This window comes from Ictalurus punctatus, chromosome 14 (assembly GCF_001660625.3).
Source record: "Ictalurus punctatus breed USDA103 chromosome 14, Coco_2.0, whole genome shotgun sequence".
NCBI lineage: Eukaryota > Metazoa > Chordata > Actinopteri > Siluriformes > Ictaluridae > Ictalurus > Ictalurus punctatus.
Window position 1 is genome coordinate 14,240,675 of NC_030429.2, and position 23,143 is coordinate 14,263,817.

The following is a 23,143-nucleotide window of genomic DNA, read 5'->3' on the forward strand; positions in this document are numbered from 1 at the left end:
AGTTATGCTTAGATTTTGAACAGAGTAATACCCAATACATTCTCAGGATGTTCCTGTTGACCTATGTGCTTTTTGTAGTGCATTGGACTGACTAGCTGGGGTATTTATTATATTGTGCCCAATGTTTTTGAATTTTCTCACACTTTTTTGACAATATGTAAAGCATTATATTTTACACTATCCTGTAGAACCATTTTGTTCCACTATATATTCATTTATATGTATGAAATGACAATGAAGTGAACTAAGCAATAGAGGTGTGGTCAGTGAATATTTGCTGAAAGTGCTTCAAATGCCAAACTTCTAGAGCGTTTTTTTTACGTACTAACAGTAATGTGATATCTTGTTTTCAGAGAGCCAGCTTCTCCCTGGGAATAACTTCACCACTGAATGTAATATCCCAGGAAACTTCATGTGTGGCAATGGCTTGTGTATCCCTGGAAGCTGGCAGTGTGACAGTTTCCCCGACTGCTTCGACAAGAGCGACGAGAAGGGTTGCCGTAAGTCACCTGAATCTTTTTAATTACAACCAGAGCTCATGCAAAAGCTTAGCAGGGACACATTCCATGCCAGCAAAGCACTGTGTGAATTTGCCAGAATAAAGCATGTTATGATCGTTATGCACCAGTAATAACAGCTAGCAAAGATCGCCACAGGCAAAATGTTTGCTTTGATCCTCATTGGCTTCCCTGTCTTACTCAAGCCTTTTGATTCTCTTTTCATGTCTCACTCTTTTTTTTTTTTTTTTTTTTTTTTTTTTTTTTTTTTTGCAGATGAAAATTGGAATGTTGGTACAGCATCATTTTATATCTTTTGCATGGTGACATCTAGCTATTTTTTGGAAAGCCCCATCATGCTCTACATTCTCCACACTGTCATTGGTTTGCTATTGGCATATCTGCTCAATCTGCTTCTTTCAAGAACTATTTTATTTTTTAATTAAGCAGCATGCAGGCTGTGTGATGTTGGCGAGCAGTAAAGTGGGTCTAAGCCAAACCACCAAACCCCTGTTGGCCCCAACACTCATTTACTGAGACTGGGCGACGCCTCCGGAGAGTCTGGTGTGCTGCTGTCGCCTGCAGACACCTCCCCCTCTTTTAGTCCGTCTCTATTCTCTCTCTCTCTCTCTCTCTCTCTCTCTCCACTTTATTATTGCTGTGTATAGCAGCCTGCGGAGTCTGTGTGTCTTGCCTATGTGCTATGTCACTGTATAATGTGGCAGACTGCCCTGCCACTTTAGTGTTCTGACAAAATGTGGTCCCATTGGCACAAAGTAACATCTTCTGAGTAGGGTTACGGATTCACAGTATGACTTACCTAATCTAAAAATAAATCATATTCACTGTGTTAATCGACCATTTAGAACCTGGTGGTAAAAATGTAAGGAAATATTTAGTATGCAATTTTTGTACAAAGCATCTATATATATATATATATACACACAAGCAAACAGTTGATCATTTTTGAAGCAGTGATTGAACTGTTACTTGAACAAAACCACAAGGAAGATGAGCTTTTTCATTTATGCAACATAAATATCAATAGATAAGGGAATGTAGTTGTTTAAATGCTTGTTAGCAGCTCGTAGGTCAAACAGCTGGTCTTGGTAAGTCTTTTGCATGTTGCATTGGTGTGCGAATGCAGCCCGGAGTTGGTAAACTTCCGCTTGATCCGCTGGTAGGTGAAGTATTCTGTGACGAACTGGCCATGAAGACAGTGTTAGGATCCGTTTGCAGGAAGTTCATTGAAAACACACATCAAACAATCCAAATGGGTAGGCAGTGAGATATAATCGAGGTGCAAGCAGATAAAGGTCGGTAAACCAAAAGACAGTCCAACCAGGCAAACAAAACAATGCGTAATCCAAAGAATCGATAGATCCAAAAACAGGCAATGGTAATAACATGAAGCATAGACGGCGGGCAGTGGAAAACAGCTCGGTAATGCAGATAAACTAACAATACGTCACAGGTGTGAAGTGGAAATGGCGTGTTTATATATGGTAGCAAACAGGAAGTAAGTGTGAGGCACATGTCTGTGATTAGTATTCGGGCGAGGGCTCCCTCTGGCGGGTGGTGGAATGTGGAGCAGAGACATTCATTACAAGCACCCTTTTCTTACTCATTTGTTCCATGTATTGCTCATTTTCCCCAAGAAGAAATTAGAAATCACATCTTGCCTCACCCCCTGGCTAGCTAAAGACCAGCTTAACCACGTCTTTATCAGATACTCTCTATGTATTCTGAATGAATGGTTGTTGTTGTTGTTGTTTTTAAATCTTTACCCACATCATCATAAGAGACTTGTTTCCAGAGATAAAGGAAGTTCCTTGCTGGTCTTGGCTTTATTGAGGCCCTTTACAGAGAGACTTGTAAAGTGTTGACACTGGATATTTTTGTATTTCATTCTCACCTACGATTTCAACTAAGCCTATAAAAGTTTATTGGTTTACTCTGAGGCTTTTTCTTCAGCGTGTTTATTTGACCATCAAGCCTCCAATTAAAAGTGTGAAGAATTTCTCCTACTGTTGTAAAAATACCAAAAGTCCTGTCCCCCTGAACCTTCCAAACACACACTTGTTCGCTTCTTCCATCCACAGAGAATTTTGTGCACATTGTATCCTGAATAAATGCTCCTCTGAACCCGCTTCAGAATGATCTCCAAAGTAAAGTACAGTCTGAAGGGAGGGCAGAGGTAGGGAAAGGGGCAGAGGTAAGATCAGTAAGTCTTGCTAGGTCTCTCTTTACCCCAGTCATTTGCCCTGTGGGAGATCAGCTGCTTTGTAAAGCTTCTGCTTTGAAGTGCACAGCCAGAGGTGGCCAGATTTTTAACAAGGCTTTTCATTTGTAAATGCTTCAGACATGGATGCAAACCACAATAGGCACTCAATCACAAAAGCAGCAGTCTGTTATTCCTCAGAGCAGAGAAAATAAGCACTCTAAGAGAGAAAGGACAGAAGCAGGTAAAGCAAAAATGAGTCCTAAATGGAAATTAGGTTCCACCTGTATGTTTATCTACTCTCTGATTAGCAAGCAGATACACATTTTCATCAGATACAAAAGCTTTTCATGTTTTGCACTGCTATTAGAAGAGGTGCATCTGTAGCTCTATGTATAATGGATGCATTGATCTTACTTTTGACGAGCAACTGAAATTCTCTTAGGGCTTGTTAATAACCGCTGCTTCCTGATGTCGGGTCAGTGACTCGACTCTTTGTCCCTTCATAAGAAGGCTGTGCAGTTAGTGGAGGAGACCGATGAAAAAGCCTCTCGCGCAAATTGGGGTATTTATGCAAAGCTAAGAGGAAAGGTCAAAGCCAATTCAGTCCCCTGTGCCTCATTAATGTGCAATTGTTTTTGGAAATTATGCTACCAAAGGGAATGTATAAGAGCACAGCTACAGGGAGATGTTAAATGAATCAGGATGAGTGTTTGCAAGGTGGCTCCTCTAGTTTTAACAATGGTTTTTACTTGAATTTTTATCTGAGTTTTTTGTACAGTGAGTATACTCCCATGGATCACTATATATGCATGGCTTTTAAAGTCTGGGTTTGGTGATGGCAGATGTTTATCTGTAGCATTTACTATTTTTCAGATCTGGCTTCTACGTTGAATTAAACTTGCTGTGATTTACACTATAGTCGACATCATTACATCAGGTACATGGTCCCTGCAATTCAAGGTGCATTGTGAAATAATAATGAGTTTTGTATCTCCCTTGAAATTTTTTCACTGGGACATCCAGTTATACCAGTCAGTTTACTATGTTTTGAACAAGCCCTCCTTCTTTATAGATTTTGGCAAGTGTGTTAAGTGTGTTGCACATCTGCATCTAAAAAAAATGAATATTGTGGAAAGGTTCATTTTTTTTCTGTAATTTTATTCATAAAGTGGAACTTTCGTATATTCTAGATTCATTACATGTAAGGTGAAACATTTCAAGCCTTTTTTTTGTTTTAATCTTGATGATTATGGCTTACAGCTCATGGAAATCAACAATCCAGTATCTCAATATATTAGAATAAAGAATTTATAATACAGAAATGTCAACCTTCTGCACTCAATACTTGGTCAGGTCTCCTTTTGCATAATATTGATATATATATATATATATATATATATATATATATATATATATATATATATATATATATACATATATATATATATATATATATATATATATATATATATATACACATACATATACATATATATATATATATATATATATATATATATATATATATATATATATATACATACATACATACATACACATATATATATATGTATATATATGTGTATATATATATATATATATATATATGTATATGTAATATACACAGTATCTCACAAAAGTGAGTACACCCCTCACATTTTTGTAAATATTTGATTATATCTTTTATGTGACAACACTGAAGAAGTGACACTTTGCTACAATGTAAAGTAGTGAGTGTACAGCTTGTGTAACAGTGTAAATTTGCTGTCCCCTCAAAATATCTGGAAAGGCACCATCAGTGCTGAAAGGTATATACAGGTTTTAGAGCAACATATGCTTCCATTCAGATTCCATCCCATCTTTACTTCTAAGCGACTCTGCCTCTCTAAGATACTCTATATACTTTTTATACCCAATCATGTTACTGACCTTTTGCCAATTAACCTAATTAGTTGCAAAATGTTCCACCAGCTGTTTCTTTTTAGTAACACTTACTTTTCTGGCCTTTTGTTGCCCCGCCCCAACTTTTTTGAAAAGTGTCGCTGCCATCAAATTGCTGCCATCAAAATGCACCCGTGACCTTATTTGGTCAGGTCATGGGTGCATTGTAGACAGCTAAAGTTAAATGCGTTTCACATCTTCACACCAAGGCTGGAGATTTTCAAACTGAGTCATTTTTATGCACATGCACACTCCACAGCAGCAACAGTAATTTAGCAGTGGATCTCTGCTCATGTGGCATGTATCTGTTCACCTTCTCATTCTATACTTGGACTAGCAAGAGAGAAAGTTCACCCGAGAGCATCTAATAACCCTGACCTGCACTCCACTTCCAGCAGCCTGATTTCATGAGAGAGAAAAAGGAATGGAAAACATTGTCTCAGTCTTGCAAACAAAGTTTTCTATTTGTTTATTTGTTGGTTTGTGTTTTCTTCCTGCAGTCAGGAATGCCATAAGCCTTGGGCAGTAAATACGAAAGTGGGAATTAAATACCACATAGTTTGGAGGGATCCAGCAGTTCAGCTCAAATTGTAAACTTCAGCACATAACATATTTCAGATCTCTGTGAAGCTGCAGCTCATACTGGTCTCTCACAGAGCAATGCACTTCAACCGCCATGTCGCTATCACAACTTTTGAATAGGTTGTGCTTAATTAAGGTTTCTAATGAGCTGTTAAGCCTGCTCCAACTACTGCAAAGGCCACGTTTAATTACATCTTGCTTTTGAATTCTTTACGCTGAATATTAATAGCAGTGTTTCAGCATTGCTGTGCTTTAAATTCCACTCGGCATTTATTTTAACAATGTGTGAGGTCTCTTGTTGGACTTAGTGAGGATTAAGACATACTCACAGGAATGCTGACTCTGGTAACACCAGGATAATAAAGGGTCATCAGGTCATACTGTCTTGCAGAGGATGGAGGAAGAATTTGTTAAATCATGGGGAGAGGAAAGACTTAGGCGCTTTCTCCAACTCTGTGAAGGATTACTTTCAGTATTCCTGGAGCTCAAAGCCAGGCAAACAGCACAAAGCCCACACACCCTTAAAACCTCACCGATTCTGCCGTACATCAGTCCAATCAGTTCTGCTTATGGCTTTCATCAGTCTCTTCAAGAACACACTGTATTGAGATTGATGTATTAGGCCCCAAATATACAGATTAATTGTAAATCGTAACTTGTGCATTCATCATTTATAAATTTCACAAGACTTATTTCCCTCATGAGCACACGGTAATGAGAGCCATCAAAGACATGGTTGATGAATATTAATATTAAACTTAAAATGCTGCACAGGTGACCAGTTGGTTTATGAGGATTTGGGATTTCATTAGCATGTAGGAGTCTAGTTAGTGCCTTGTAAAATGATCACCTCATAAAGTTGTCATATCTACGGAGATTCATCTGGAGAAGTGCACTTGTGTGTGTGTGTGTGTGTGTGTGTGTGTGTGTGTGTGTGTGTGTGTGTGTGTGTGTGTGTGTGTGTGTGTGTGTCCAGTGTTTTGGCTCTTCCATTTCCTTTTTACAGCTACAGAGCTTAATGTGGCAATGGAGTAGAGAATATATTTAGTCTGTTTATAACTTAATGTCCCTGTGATTTAAATGTTCTTTCAGCCTTCAGTTTGTTTGATTTTGGTGGGGCCCGGATCTCTTTTTAGATACTGAGCATGTGGAGTGGAGCTTTCAGCTGTGCTAGTGTCGCTTACCTTATTTCCAGGATTCCAATACTGATTCATATAAATGTATGCGTTCTTGCCGTACCTTTTCTCATTTTCTGTTGTCATTTTTTTGCTCATAAAACGTATGTAAGAGTATGAAAGATTTCTGTTTTACGCTTAATACAAACAACTTCATAACCTCAACGTTATGTTACAATAACAAAAAAGACAAAAACATACTTCTGGGTGGATAATTGTTGGAACTGCATTAATATAGTAGTATTATCCAAATTATTTAATTATAATTATTTCTAATATCTAAAGATATAGGAAAAGCAGAATGTTTGCATTAATGTTTGTAATGAATATGAAAATATTTTGATATTGTGCACCTCTACAGAGTTTGAGGAACAAGACACCATGTCCTTTTTGTCAGAATTAGCAAACCTGTAGTCTACTGAAACTGTTCAATCTGTTGTCATTGACGTTTTGTGTTGGAGTCCAGTTTTATCATTTATTCTTCCCACACCAGTTACTTCCAAATGAACAGAGCCATGTGTGTTTAGCATAAACTATTTACTACTTATTTTAAAAGGAGGTTCTGCTGGGAACCCTACCTAGAGTTAACTGTTTTGCTGCTGAAGACTGCAGGTAAAAGTGGCCCCAAATCAGATTTCTTTTTTCCTTCATACATGACTGATTAATTATAGCGTCATTACTTGTTACCATACAAATGAGCTTCTCGCTCTAGTTAGCACTTTGCATGTGAAACCTGCAGGTTGGATTAAAGCATGTTCATTCAGTTTGAAACAAAGCATTATTCAAAAACAAATTAAAAACACAGAGCAATTAAGATACTTTATTATCTTATCTTATACTTTATTATTATTATTGCCGTGGCCCAGGTTCCATGAGCCAGTGCACTCTCAGTGCCGGTCCCTATCTATTCTTTTCTCAAATATGCACTTGCTTCTGAGGATGATGGACTTTGTTGTTATTCAGTCTTTGTTCAGTCAAAGTCTCAAAGATATATAGTGAAATCTGTCAGAGATCTGAAATCCTGCTTTATTGTCCATTCCTCCTTATTTCTTTTTCAATATAAAGATTTTATTTCATATTAATGAAATATTCTCCATTTACTTTGACAAAGTTAGTGCTCGCCATGAGTTGAGTCAAATCCAGTTGAGATCATCTCAGATGGGGGAATATAATATTGCAGAGTTCAAAACACCTGTGCTAAACATTCCAGATGTTCATTTCCTCATCTCTTGTTTTTTTGGAGAGAAAAACACTGCTCTTTTGGTGTATTTTTGAGTGATGAATTGTACTAGTATACGCTAGTGATAAATTGCGGTGCTCCTATGCAAAACTTGTAAAGGTTGATGGGTCTGGTATTATAATATAATGGGAGAAAATGTCACTGGATATTGTGACAGGGTAGTATCATGTAGAGGCAATTAAATCGTTACATCAAACAAGCCTACTAGTTCGATTAATTAATGTGGAAGGATGAGAGATGCTCTTCTCAGAATCAGTAACACGCAGTTATGTGTAATCACTGATGAAACCAAGCAAAAAGTTCAGCACAAAACATATAACTCCTGCTAGCACAACACATAGATGCTATGCAGACTCACATAATGTCTTAATGTGAGATACAAGTACAGAACACACATCTCACACGTCTCACTGCTGAAAGATTGGCCAATGACTTGGTTACATATGAGCGGATAATAACCTTATCATTGTTTCCCTATAGTCTATAGTAATGCACTTTATTATCTAACTCGCTCGCCACTTGTCAGTAGCATACTTTACAATAGCTACGTTTTAAGGTTAGTCAACTTTGTGGGTCAGCAGTGTTGACGACGTATGACTAAGTATGACTTTTTTCTGTTGAAAGAAATAGATTTATTTTTACACTAGTGCTTATATAGATATAGGCTACATTATACAGATAACGTAAATAACAACTGAAAAAAAGCATGCTTCTGAGCAGTAAATAGAAATCGAGCACTTAGGCTTACGGTGTAACCACAGCCTTTCTGAAATGCTATTAATTGTTCAACAGCTGCACACGCATATAGACAAGTCTTTGTGGTTGTTGTTTTTTCATTATCAGCCGTGTGCACTTGTTTATTGCATAGTGGCATAGTAATGAGCATTATATTTCATAAAGGATTTTTCAGATCTCTATGGACCATTAGCTTACACCGCCTAGAGTGTAGTACAGCAAGGATAAACAAGGCAAAATAATCATTATTAATTCCTGGAGCAACATTGCTCAATCATGTTTTCATTTTTTTTCCCCCTATTATTTACATACATATTTCAGTGCCATTTTTCCCTGTATTGTTTACATCTTGTATACAGTGTGCACATTTACTTATTTGTGATAAGATTATAATTTAAGATTATAATGTTATAATTTAGAAATAAAGCTGCAAGTAATGATTGGTGGGACCAAACACCAAGGGTGCAGCACTGTATTATGGATATCTTGACATTATGCTAAAAAAAAAACACTGCTTTAAATCTGATGCACAAAATGTTTCTACTCAAGCCAATTGGTGTGGCTATGACAATTACATGCTAATAGTTTGTGTAACATACTTCATTATTGAAGTACATGTGAAGTTTGTGCCTCAATCCATGATGGTCAGTGGAATTATACCACCCTTTGAGCATCATCACATCATGCTGACCAAGTTTGATTTGATTCCTCTAGAAGGAGTGTTAGAAAGTTTCTTTTATAAACCTCACTATGTGTGGCCAGTTGGTGGCGCAATGACAAGAATCACTATTGGAATGTGTAAGCGATTATGGCTCATTGAACACGTGAACTACGGGCCACGTTGCACTATGTAAAATGGAATTGTGAATTGATCACCTTGCCATGGCAACATTGTTTGAGAGAAATTCGTTTGCATCTTGTATGTCTTGACATCTTGACCAAATTTGGTTTGAATCTGATGAAGGACTATTTAAAAAATTTGGTACAAAACTCACAAAATCCAAAATTAACTGACTTCCTGTTGGGCAGAGATAATGGATGTGATTGTGATTTTGAGCATTGTATAATAAATGATCTGTGGGGTATTTCGAGCTGAAACTTCTCTGACACATCCTGGGGACATGTCAGACTTATATTACATCTTGTAAAAAAGCTTAAAATAGGCCTCTTTTATGTCTGAAAGAGGCCTATTTTAAGCTTTTTTACAAGATGTAATATAAGTCTGACATGTCCCCAGGATGTGTCAGAGAAGTTTCAGCTCGAAATACCCCACAGATCATTTATTATACAATGCTGAAAATGCCCCTTTTTGGGTTGAAGCAGAAGCATGCTGTTTTGGTGTGTGTCTCTTTAAATGCAAATGAGCTGCTGCTCCCCGCCCCCTTTCCAGAAGAGAACAGCTTGTGCTTCAGATAGTATATTAGCCGTGGAAATTGCTAACAAGCTCATTCACAAAGCAGCCTGGTATAAAATGATTCGCCTAAAACGTGCACAGTTTTCAAGAAGACAATCACCTTACTGTATTGTGCATAATAAAGCCATTTTCGAGTTAAAAATAAAAATGACGACATAGCTCTGGTCTCCATGAATACAATCAGAGACCATGGTAGCATTAGCCGCATTAGCCATGGAATGTGCTAACAAGCTCATTTGGAAAGGTGATTTGCAAACATTCACACAATATAAAGTGCAATACTTACTTCTTCTGGATATGAATCTGGATCACAAAGAGTTGTTCCTGATCCATGTTTGAGAATCAGGTTTTTAGCAAATCCTGCTTTGTATTGAGCCTCGTTCACAAAGCAGTCTGGTATAAAATGATTTAAGGTATTTTTGGGGCACATTTACTTCTATTTTGGGCAAATAAAACTTCTCCATTGCGTCTTCAGTGGCTCTGATGCTGGGAGTACATGAGTCTTATGTTCATTATTACAACCAACAACAGAACACTAACAAAGCTTGCGAAGCTGAAACTTATCACTGTAGCTGCTCCAGCGCGGAGAACATGGCGGACATGCAGCTCACTCAGGGGAGGAGCTATTCTAATAGGGCATATATAATAGTCCCTTGGCGGGGCTTGTTCTATCATGACATCATGTTAGGGCGAAAATGAAAACGGCTCATTATGTTCAAACACCATCTAAAAGTGAATTTTGCATAATAGGTCCCCTTTAAAAAGACCATTGTGCCTCCCAAATTTGGTGCATGTAGGTGAAACTGGATGCCCACAATGAAGGAAAATTTCATAGGAGCATTATCGAGCCCTCAGGCCATGTCCAGATCCTAGATTTTTACCAGACTCAGATGACCATCACTTTTGATGTACACTATACAGCCAAATGTTTGTGGACACCTGGCCATCACACCCATATTTAGATCTTCCCCAAACTGTTGCCACAAAATTGTGTAGAATGTCTTTCTGTGCTGTAGCATAACAGTTTCCTTTTACTGGATCTAAGGTGCCCAAGTGTGTTCAAGCATGACAGTGCCCCTGTGCACAAAACAAGGTCCGTGAAGACATGATGTAGAAGAACTCGAGTGGCCCGCACAGAGCCCTGACCTCAGCCCCACTCAACACCTTTGGAACAAGCTGGAATGCTGACTGTGCCTCAGGCCTTCATGCCTGACATCAGCACCTGACATCACTAATGCTCTTGTGGCTGAATGAGCAAATCCCCACGCTCCAATATCTAGTGTAAAAGCCTTCCCAGAACAGTGGAGGTTATTATAACAGCAAAGGAGGGACTAAATCTGTAATGGGATGTTCTAAAAGCACATGAGTATTATGGAATGTCTGGGGCGGGGGTGACCTTCACACTCTTGGAGCTTTAGCTCTAAAAAATACATTGCCGACAATTAACTTTACAAAACAAATTTTTTATTTGAGCACTTTGCAATAACTGCTGACATTAAAAATTGTAGGTGAACTGCTAGAAGTCTAGCTTCTGTTGTGTGTGATAACTCTTCATTAATGGCACTTTCTGATCATAAGACTTGCTATAGATGTGTCTGGTTGATTCTTCCAAAACCAGCTGTGGTAGAAGTGTTTAAAAGCCATCAATGCCTCAGTGTATGATACAGGCGTACGAGTGCAACACACACTAACATGTGAGTGGCGTGTTGAATGATCCATCACACCGTGATGGTCTTACAGTGGTCATTTTTCCACTAATGGAGGGAGTAGAGGGGCTGGTGAATGGGCTACAGTCAGTAACTATAAATCTAACTGCTGCACACACTTTCTTCATACAAGCAGCCAGCATTTCCAGACGGGGGTGTGGAGCAGGTGAATCCCTTCTCTCTCTTTCAGTTCAGTTCAGCAGTGCATTATTGGCATTATGTTGCAAGCAAAGCAAATAATGAAGGTAGACTCTCTCTCTCTCTCTCTCTCTCTCTCTCCCTCCCTCTCTCTCCCTCCCTCTCTCTCCCCCTCTACCCTTATGATCTGACTGCTCCAGAGCAGCTCGATTGGTATATCATGTGATTTGGTCGGTCAGTCAATTACAAAGAGGTTTGTGTGGGTGTTTTGTGTGTTTTGGTGTGTTTTCTTGTGGGGAGCAGGTGTCTTAATAGCAGAGTGCCATCACAGGGCGAGACTCTTAATGGGTGATGGATGGCTGATCAATGAGCTTGGATAATTAATACTAAAGAGCAAAGATGGAATATCGACCTGGATCTGCCTCTCCTCCTTCCTGTTTCCCGACCACTCCCCTCTCTCTAGCAGCCTAAGAACAACAGAGTGGGTCTGAAATGTATAAAAAAAAAATTATTAAAAGATGTCCAGCCATTGTGTCAAGCGCTCTCTTGAAACAAACCTATAAAGAGACATGAACACGGCTGTTTAAAATTTCATCTTTCTCTTTCAAAGCTCCTGCTGCTTAAGTCTGCTGAGGATATCAATTTGCACAGATCTACTAAAGCCCTGCTACTTAAACAGCTGTGTTCTACAGGGGGATGTGTAATTTGATACTTTTTCGAACGGACTATATAGAAAAAGGACATATCTGTTGCTGATGGCTTCCAATGCCTCTGAAGAATCAATGTTTGATTGCAGTGAGCAAGACCATGTTGTAGCATGAATTTGTGGTGGAATGTAAAAAGCAGGGATTGCTTAGACCACTCAATCTGTCTGCCTGTCTATGCTCCTAATGCCCTCATGGCTTTGACACAGACTCCATTACCTATCGATTTCTCTCCCTATAGGAGTGCTTACTCAAGGTCAAAGAAAGCTTTCATCACCTTCACTATCCATATCATCATTCTTTTTCCACTCCCATCCCCCACCATCTCTCATTCCTGCAGTAAACACATGAGCTGGAAGCACCATTCCCAATTATTATATTTATGTAGTGCTTTTACCTATAGACAAAGCAGCTTTATAGGAATATGGCTGTAGATTTAGATTCCTAATGAGCAAGCCAGTGGTGAGGAAAAACTCCCTGAGACGACATGAGGAAGAAACCTGGAAAGAAACCAGACTCGAACGGGAACCATCCTCTTCTGGGTGACACCGGATGGTGGGATTATAAACCATTACTCTCAATCATATTACAATATAATAACGAACAGTACTATGTGTTGAAAGGATGTTCAGTATGTAGGGTTGCCAACAGTAGGGCTGCCAAAGACAAATCATTTACTAGTGAATTATTCATGCGAATTAATCTGCAAATACAGCATTAATCAGTGTAAATATGACTTATGCATGAGAGCAGCTGTAACAAATAATCATTTGGCATATTTTTTTCAGTAATATAATGTAGAACAAAACTGCGAGGAACAACATTTTGTAACATGTAAAATGAATTTAACAGCTTTTTACTTTACTGACTTTCTCCTCTAGAGCTACTCCAATGATTATTCCCTGTTATAATGACACCAATCAATTTAAATTACAATTAATAAGTTGGATAAACGTTTTGCTTTAATCAAAATCCTTGATTAAAAATCCTTTGGATTTCAAAGGATCTTTCTCTCTACCTCTACCAGTGCTGCTCGTGTAGTGTTTCCCAACCGGGGTGCCGTCTGATGAGAGCAGGGGTACCGTGTAAAAATCCTTCAAACATTTCTAAAATGCTAAAATGTGTATAAAACTTTTAATATAGATGATAAATATCTGATGTCTGAAATAATAACACAGACACAGAAATAAGACAGACACAAACACGCATAACAATAATAATAAAAAATTATATATATAAAAAATAATAATTCCCTCCCATTCGACCCCCCTCGCTGACCTGTCAGCATCAGTCTACTTAACGTATGCGTGTGTTTTATCCTAATAATTAGCATGTGACGATGTGTGTGTAGTGCAAAAGAATATGGACAGATTTCTTAAAAGAAAAGCTCCAGATGCTTCTAGACCATCAACTTCATCCTCATGTAGCTAATGTTGTGTAGCATTGGTGTTTGTGTAGGGTGCCACAAATTTTTGAAAATTTTCAAAGTGCACCGTGACTGAAAAAAGGTTGGGAAATGCTGTCCTGGTGCATACTGCATTGTACCCTGCTTTTATTTGTGGAATTACCAGTGATGCTGTTATCATTTACATTTCCATTAGCAATATTAGATACAAACACCATTGTATGGTGTTGCAGGTTTGCATGGAAAGCAGAGAGTGAAACTCGTCCTTGTGGTTTTTTTATCTGTCACGCTTTTAAGGCTCACAAATTATTTTTAAAGTTCATACGAACTTGGCACGAAATGGCATTAAACCACATTAAACCACATGAGATCTGTGTGTACATGCTGCATGTGGAATCATTCGAGCTGTTTTTGTGTCACTGCCTTAAGTGTTGGACTTGAAAACAGTTTTCACACAGCACTGGGTGGTGCAGTTGTAGCAGCACTGCTGCTGCCGGAACCTTTCTGTGTGGATCCGGCACCTCTGCAGCTGGATGTTTACAGTCTCACACAGCAACATTATCAAAACAAATAGTTTTAGTTTGTAATTCACCAAAAGTAAAATAGAACAAAAAAAACTGCAATAAAAATGCTAATCTTATATTATTGCTTATTAAATGCTAATCTTAATATTGCTAATAGCCAATCAATAGCGTCTTTCACATAACGTAATCATTTCAAGTTCAAAGGTCACCTGAATTCGTTGTCACAAAGAGAAGCCTACAGTCATGTAGCATGTCATAGCGAAAAGAAAGCAGTTATCATTAACAGCATTTTTAAGAACACAAACAATGAGAAAACGGCACAAAATACTAAAAAGGCAAGAGACCAAGAGAGCGAACGGCAGCGGGTCACCGATGAAGCAGGTTGGTAATACTGAGACTGTGGAAGGAGATGCAAGTGAGCCTGACTGCCGGGAATTAAATTTAGTTAACGGCCCACATACATTCAGGCTTTTGTGGAGTACAGGAACTCAAATACACAAAAAGTGCCAGAAGCACCGAGGCAGTTGTTGGCTACTGTAAATACCATGCCAATCTTGAGTGGAGCGCAAGTAGGATTTCTCCTAAATGAATCTCATTTGTAGCTTGCACTGTGCATCCCCACCACCCTGTCTCCGATGTTTTTTTTAACATTGTGGGTCCACTGCGTACAAAGTCCAATCCCGAGCCATTTGTGTACGCTCATGGATATGTCAGGGACACAGGACCGCCACAGACACTCAAATCAAACCACGACACTGACATGACAGCTTTGTGGAAAATTTTGTGTTCAGTAAGACACTTTTTTTCTTGATTATGTTGTACAGTTAGTGTTAGTTTATGTGCATGAAAAATAGTTTTGTTTTTGAAGTGCTTTGGGCAAATGTACTTTTTGGAGTTTATAGGAGTACTTTTACTTATATGTAAGTGCGGGGACTGTGGCCTTTGGCGTGCCTCCTGACTTGACGGATCACCACCCTCTTATTTTTCCAGGACCTGCAGGTTTACAGATTAAGCCCTGGTCCTGAGAGTCAGTGTACCAGCATTCTGATATTACACAACCTTCCCATTTTATACGCTGGTGCTGAATGCAGGTTGATGAAAAGTTGCCTCATCTTGAGAATAAGAATGCACTTTTTTTTTTAACTGAATAATTGTATTCCATAAATATTGGTAGGAAACCAAAATATTTTATAGTTTCATAATTCAGGATTGGTCTGTTTTTCCCTTGTGTGTATCATGCCCCCACAAAGCCTGCATTCCAAAGTAAGTTCTCTTGAAGCAGTAGACTGTATTGTTAGACTTTATCCTTTTTTTATTTGATTTTAGTGTTATAATATTATAAAGTATTCAATGTTTACCAGTTTGCTAACGTTACCATTACACCTGCTGCCAGTTATACTGAAATGATTCTAAAAAGAAATGAAAGTTACACCAAGGGCTGTGAGCTATTTCCATAAGCACATAGGAGCAACTGCAAAAAAAAAAAAAAAAAAAAAAAAGGTATAAACTTTGGCATACATTACAAATTCTGCCAAACAGCTTACAAAGGTATTATAACTGTTTCAACTGCATTCAGGACATTGTTCAGCTTTCGTTTTTTCAGGATGTTTCTCCTCATCTTCCTGTTACAAATCTATACTGCCTTTTCTTCGAACTCCCCTGTTTATGCCTGAGATATGAGATGTAAATTGAGCTCAAATGTTGATCTGTATTATACTGGCAAATGAATGTGCTGGAAAATACTCAAATATCTATAGAAAATCTGTATGGACCATGTGAATGATCTGAAAGGAAGACCTTGACAAGGCAAGCAAATGTGTATGAATGCAGAGCTTCCTTAAATCATGCCCTGCCCTCACATGGAGACACACGGGGATTTGCTTTTGCTTGCTGAGTGCATTTGCTTGTGACAGTTTCGCAGATCTATTTTAAGGATAAAATCAGAGCATTTGTGATAAAGGTGGATCACTTGTTCACCAAACAGTACACTAAGGCACAGTGTTTGTATTGCATGTGTGTGTTTGAGAAAAGGAAGGTTAGAAACACTTAACCTGGTATTCAGTTTCAAGTGTGAAGTGTGAATGGGTATGCTTCCCAATATATTTAATTAAATAAATAAAAAATTGTTATATTTGCAATGTCGTTACATAATTATCCTCTGCTTATCCATCTTTCTATCTGTCTAATCTATCTTATTCCACAAGCATTTATGATCAAATGATTGTTTCATTAAAACAAATTACACAGGGCATAATAACAGTAAAAATAAATGCACGCTGTAACTGATACAAACTTATACTCAACATTTAGCATGAACAAGCGTGTTGTTGATAATAATGGGTACTATTAAAATAAAATAAAATTCGCTAACTTGTTATATTGGTAGTTATGGCTAAATTGCAATAAATTAGCTAGCTAGCTACAACACGTGGAGTATCGCTAGCTAGATTACACCAATATTGTCCTACCTCATGAGGACATGCTTTATATTTGTTACTGTCCCTCTCTGAACAGCAATGCAAAATAGTCTTCTGGGCAGCGCTTCTCTTTATCTTCAAAGCTAGCTGTGCTCTCTCAGTCAAACGGCAGAAATCAAACAGTGTGTTGCGAGGCAATAGTTGGGCGATACCAGTTTGCGCAAAGTATTTTTGTCTGATTTATTACGACAACCTCACAATCGATTCGGAACACCAATAATGTTACAAAAAATAGTTCTGCAGTTGTTTCAGTTGATCTTTGTATAAATATTGTGGGGATTGTAATTGCTTGGTCTGATTATTGCCCCCATCCCCCTGGAAACTATGTCCGTGTGTGTGTTTCTCTCCTTTGAAGCACATTGGCCTTTGTCTCAGTCAAAGCATACCTTAAGGATTTGGTGTGCATTCACTGTGACCCTATTTCCATTAGCACAGAGGATAAACTGTAACTAAATCTGGATCCAGAGGCTGGGGTTTCTGTAAACAACCCCTGTTTGAGCTCAGCAGATGGAGAAGAGAAGGGAAAAGTTGGCCCGGAATTAAAAGGGTTAAACAAAGTGGGCAGTGGGGATGAGCAGATGGGGCGGGAGGATGTGTGGCTGAAATTCCTCAGAAAGCGTGACCCCCTTAATGGCAGGAATCTTATACTAGTGTCTTTGCACATTTTCTTACTCGAATCAAATCTAAGACTGAATCATTTGCTGATATGTGTAGCACGCGGCTCGGTACGTAAAGGTTATTAAACTGCTAGACTAGATCGTTGTGATGTTCTTTGCCTCTTATGTCCAGTATCCATGAAATTAGCATGAGTTCTACTTTGGAGCCAGCATGAGAATGGCCACGGCTCATGTGCCTGCACGGCCGGCTGCAGATACTGAGGCTCTGAATGAAACTGGCAAAGAAAAGAAAACGCGAGAACAGTAACATTGTTGATGTGCACTGGTTCAGGTCTGACCCATCCTCCAACCCTTTATTGCTTCTCTTTAATTCAATTTCAGATTCGTTCGAGGGGAAAAAAGAAAAGTATTAAAGCAGAAACAAAAAAGGTTTTTGGCACAGCAGATGCAGTGTTTCATTACCACTTCAGTTATTTTTGAAATAGTGCACAAACAAAAGGGAGAGTGTGAAAGAGAGGGAAACGACTTTGCTTTATCCCCTTTTTCATGATTATATATTTAATTTAGTCATACATAAATCATAAGGTTTTTTTTGTTTGTTTTTTGTTTTGCAGCAAGCTATTCTTTTTAATTTAACCACACAATGCAATTTGAATTACAGTATGTACGTTATTTTCTGAAGAAACTAAAATCCTTCTTGCTTTATTCTTCTCCCTTTGTTCGTTCTTTCTGTTTTACAAAGAGCGCAATTTAGAAAGCTGCATCCATTTTAAGGAGATTTGTATCTCTGTCTGTTTTTAGAGTTTTATGGTGGACATACCCCCCCCCCCCCTCTCTCTCTCTTTCATTGTTCATTGTTTTACTCTTTCTCTTTCTTCTTTTTCCTTTCTGAGAAAAGAGTAGGAAAAAGGCAGCAGTTGCTGTAGAGGTAAACTCTCTCTCTTGTGGGCCTGTACGCAGATTGTGTGTAACTCACGGTGTGACCTTTCTGCTGGCTCAGCCATTTGTCATGACCACAGTTTTCCAGCAGACATTTCTCAGAGAACTCGAGGATGATGTCTTTGTTTATGCCATAGGCTGCAGGGACAGGATCAGAGAATGAACATCCACCCTGTCTGGCACAGCTCTTTCATGGGGCTCTGACACGTTGAGTTGAGGAATGACTTGGTGGAAGAGTGCTTAGGTACACTTCCAAAGCCAAAGCAGAGGATAGCAGGCTTTGTCTTTCTGAATTTGTTGTCAAAGCTGCTAAATTATTGAAGCAGCCTTTGTGTATTTTATTGCAAAGCATATAGAAGATTTTATTGGATCTCTCCTTGCATTTACATAATGGGCTGAAACAGCCCATAAATTAAAACCGGCTCATTGATTGTGTGTTAAACACCTCGGTCTTGTGAACATTTAATTGATGTGGGTTTAGAATATCAATGTTACTGGGAATCTTTAGAGGCTGCCTACTCTGGCACCTGTATCCACTTTTTCATCTGAGACTTCTATGCCAGACGCTAAAGCGGTGCAAATCTGTCTTACTTTCGGCCTGTATCCAATTTAATTGGTGAGACTATGCACTTTGCTTCCATAATCAGGAACAACGTGATAAATCCAGCCACTTTTATTTTCAGACTGAGGCCACTTTTTATCTCGCTTGAGCATGCAGCATAAAAGCAGTCAATGCCTTACAGTTTGTTGACGAGCTCTGAGCCCAACACAGATGATGATGACGATGATGATGATGTCTCTGTTATCATTTTGGTGATTATACTATGTACGTTCTTTGTGGATCATACATGTCAAATGTTTGGTAGTTCTTCTTCAAAATTTCATAAAATTTTAGCAGTACAGAGATTACAAACTGCAATTTTCTCATCATTCCACACAAGAGACATCATCTTTCCACACAGCACGAAATCGATGTGTTTTCCCGCCCTCTTTTGACTGACAGGACATAATCGTCCCTGAACATCGGATGTTTTTAAACTATCGGCCGATGGCCCATAGCGTGAAAAATAGCATTTATTATCGGCCGATACGTCAGTGCATCTCTAGTTTCTGCAGATCGAGAACTCCCGAGGTGGAGCTTGCAGTACTGAACACGGCTGACAGGTCAAATGCAAGCTTCTAAAAGACCAAGTCTATGTTTTTTTAAAGAGATCACTAAAAGGAATATTAGACATGCTTCCTGTGAAACATCAGTAATGTCACAGGACTGTGTTTTGTACATGCTTCTAGTGGCATCCTGCCAGTACATGTAAAACTTGATGTGTGCTGTTGTGTTTTGTGCATCTGGCACAGATTAAAAACTTGCATTGTTATTAGCAACGCTTAATAAAAAAGCAAAAAAGTGAAAAGACATTATATGCTGTGCTGCTGGATTCTCCTTTGTACTGGAATGATGTGATTGTTTATGCTGTGCAGTTTATAGTACTGCGATGGAAATGTAAAACAGAATGGTGTTCAGGAACGATATTGAGTTTTTAAATGTTAATTTCTTTCTGAAGGTTTTAGAAACTCAATGGGCAGGTGCAGAAAAGTGCAAACCTGTGTATAAAGTTTCTAAAGTAACATAGAGGCTGCTGAGAGATACTGTATTGCTGTGTTCACCTGTCCTCTTCCCTCTTTCTCCCTTACAGCGAAGGTGAAGTCCAAATGCGCCCCCACGTTCTTCGGCTGCGCTAATGGCGTCCACTGCATTATCGGTCGCTTCCGCTGCAACGGCTTCCGTGACTGCCCTGACGGCAGCGACGAGGACAACTGCAGTGAGTATCTGACAGAAATCCTACAGGCCTGTCACACCCAAGCAGAGCCACACTGACTGATCTGAAAATCATTTTCGTACTGAAATGACAGGACAGAGCTAGTTCAGAGAGGATAGTACAGGCGTGGCTGTTTAAGGCTTCCGTGCGTTGTTACCGGCTTTGTTTTCAACTTTTTTATACCAAAAGAGAAAGAGAGTCCTGTTTCTTAGTTTTGAGCAGTATTGTCGAGTTTTGAACCAGTATTTTTGCTCTGCACTGCTTCAGGTCTGAAAGAGCTTGTGCTGGATAGGGGTTGCTCAGCTCCTAATATTTACTAGTCGAATACTAATTCAAAACTAGTAGTCAACTAGTTGTCTTTTCCATAGTTAATGCAAAAACTGTTTTAGGATATCACTATTTTTAGGAATTTTAGTTACGTTTGTGCAGCAAACCACACTTCACATTCGCGCACACAGGTTATACATTTCTAGCAAAATAATAAATCTGTATATCGTATTAAAATATTCAAGGACATATCAATTATTAACATGCACTCGTATGGGCACTGAAATTGTTGATTCTGAAACCGAGCAGTGTGTGTAGCTTAAGGATGGATTGATTATGCAGTGTCTGTTACAGCATCTGGGAAGTTTTTCCAGCATGTTCAACTCCGGTCTCAGTAGCATCCAAAAACAACACTGGATAAGCCTCTTTGAAACTGCCATGTGCTGCTGATCTGACTCTGAACTAGCTGAGCGAGATTGGACAGTGACGTGCAACCCGCTCCAAAAGTGCTCTTTAACACAATTCAACTTCAGTTCAATTCAGTTTTATTTGTAGAGCGCTTTTAACAATAGACGTTGTCCCAAAACAGCTTTACAGAAATATATAAATTCAGGATATAGATTTTAAATGTGTGAATTTATCCCTACTGAGCAAGCTGATGACGATGGTGGCAAGGAAGACGTTATGAGGAAGAAACCTTGATAGGAAGCAGACTCAAAAGGAAACCCGTCCTCATCTGGGTAACAACGGATAGTGTGATTATAAATAATTAAAGCCCTTCTATAAATGTGCTAATACTACATGCTCAAATAGTGCAATTATGTAACCAGGAAAATTCATTACAATTTGTGCATGAAGTCTGTTTTGTTGAACTTATCCATTGTTCACTGATGGAGACTTAAATGCAGAACTGTTTGTGGTAATTGCAGTTGCAGTCCCAGGCCGTCATAGCCTAACTGTTCATATGAATTGAGGTCAAAAGCCATCTTTATGGTTTTTAAGTGGTACAATCCTCAATGATCTTTAAGCAGCAGCATGTGACTTCCAATTGATGAGAACTCCAACCAGAAGTAGGACATCAGGATGGATCAGGCAGGTCTGGAGAGCAGAAGGGGTCAGGATGACTGGTATCTCTGGAGTATCATGTGTAGCTCAATAGAAAGAGAGGGAGACATTATTAGGTCTGCTTATTATCCTGTAATGATTAAGGACAATGTACTTTGCATGAGTGCAAACAGGGACTCCGGTAAGACTTGCTATAAAAGCATAACTAATAGGGAGAGCCAGAAGATAACGCAGACATTAGGGCTCCCTGGGACATAAGGCGGCCAGCCACTCCACCATCAACAAACCTGGGTGAACACGTGAAAGTGGGCGTGGGGAGCGGGCGACAGCATCCAAACATCCCAGTTCACCACAACACACTATGCCTGTGAGACCTCTAGACCTGCTCCTTTACCTAAGAAAACGAACTATTCACAAAAGGCTTGACTAAACAAATATGTTTTCAGCCTGGACTTAAACACTGAGACTGTGTCTGAGTCCTGAACACTAATCGCAAGGCTGTTCCATAACTGTGGGGTTTTGTAGGAGAAAGCTCTTCCCCCTGCTGTAGCCTTCACTATTCAAGGTACCAACAAATAGCCTTCACCTTTTGATCGAAACACAGTGTCGGTCACAACGGAATTCAGTATTCAATAGTGTAAGTATTTTATCACAATTTTATTTAGCTAGGCTCCAGAGCAGTGGAACAGAAAAGCATTCTCCGTATCGTCCAGAGATCACAAGCTCGTATGTCAAATAGAATGACTCTAGTCATTTGGACCATCTGTGAGCTCATGTATGCAGAAGAGAGCAGGCAGCACTTTCTTCTGAGTGTGTTGCCCTGAGATGCTGCATGAGCAGCAGGTAGTTTTATTCACTGCCCTGACTAGTCTACATTCCCACAGCTTCTGCCACCCTTAGTGCTAGAGTTCTTAGGTCTGATTCTCCTACTTCACACTCCCCAAAGTCTTCAGGGTAAAAATGTGTGAATGTTTCCAGAAGCACCTACAGTATATCATCATAAATAAGTGATTGGCGGATCATTTCTCTTACCGAGTGTGAATATTCAGTGCGATTTTAGCAATAAAATGATTACACTTGGCAATTGGTGGAATTTACAACTTTTTCCAATAACTTGTACTCTCACAAGGCACTTTGTTAATTAAATGGAAGGAACATTTGATGCTTGAAAATATGTCACGGTGCATCAAAGTACTCTGCGCTCTCGTTCAGCTGTAATTCATAGTTTTGGATCTTTTCTCTTCTCCCTATCTGTTCCAGCTTGGGAATCTGACAGCGCAGACTAGCTGCTCAGGCTGTGTGATTTTAATAAAGCAAATCCCATCACGCAGGGAGAGCTGTTGGGTGTAGCCTGCAGGGCATCATGTATGCTCAGATCTAATCTAACCTGTTAAACAGAACTGTGCATGAAGCAGGCAGAATGCTCCACTGTGTGATTGCCTCGATCTGTCCTCTAGATAATCCTGCCTCAATTTGCCTCTCTTAAACGAGAAGAGCAGAGACTGAAAGTTGGATTTGTTTGCATGTAAAATTTGGTTTCTTCAAAGAGCCGTGTTTTTTCTCGCTTCTTTGTTTGCCAGCACGAGTTTTTTTTATGTCATCCATGTTGGATATTTGATGTTGATTTCCAGTCTCCTGGTCATTGAAATCTAACAAGCGTTTGAAGTGTTATGTCTGTC

The 23,143-nt window shown here is 39.1% G+C and overlaps 1 protein-coding gene across 4 annotated transcripts in view; it reads left to right on the top strand.

Moving 5' to 3' along the window:
- ldlrad3 (low density lipoprotein receptor class A domain containing 3) overlaps window positions 1-23,143 on the top strand; it is a 95,585-nt gene that overhangs the window by 33,838 nt on the left and 38,604 nt on the right. For 3 of the 4 annotated variants that reach the window (XM_053686041.1, XM_017485589.3, XM_017485588.3), the window contains exons 2-3: window positions 354-500; window positions 20,010-20,135. In XM_053686041.1, coding sequence (XP_053542016.1) covers window positions 354-500; window positions 20,010-20,135 — 273 coding nt within the window. The remainder of the gene's footprint in view (window positions 1-353; window positions 501-20,009; window positions 20,136-23,143) is intronic. The other variant, XM_017485590.3, reaches the window with a different exon arrangement.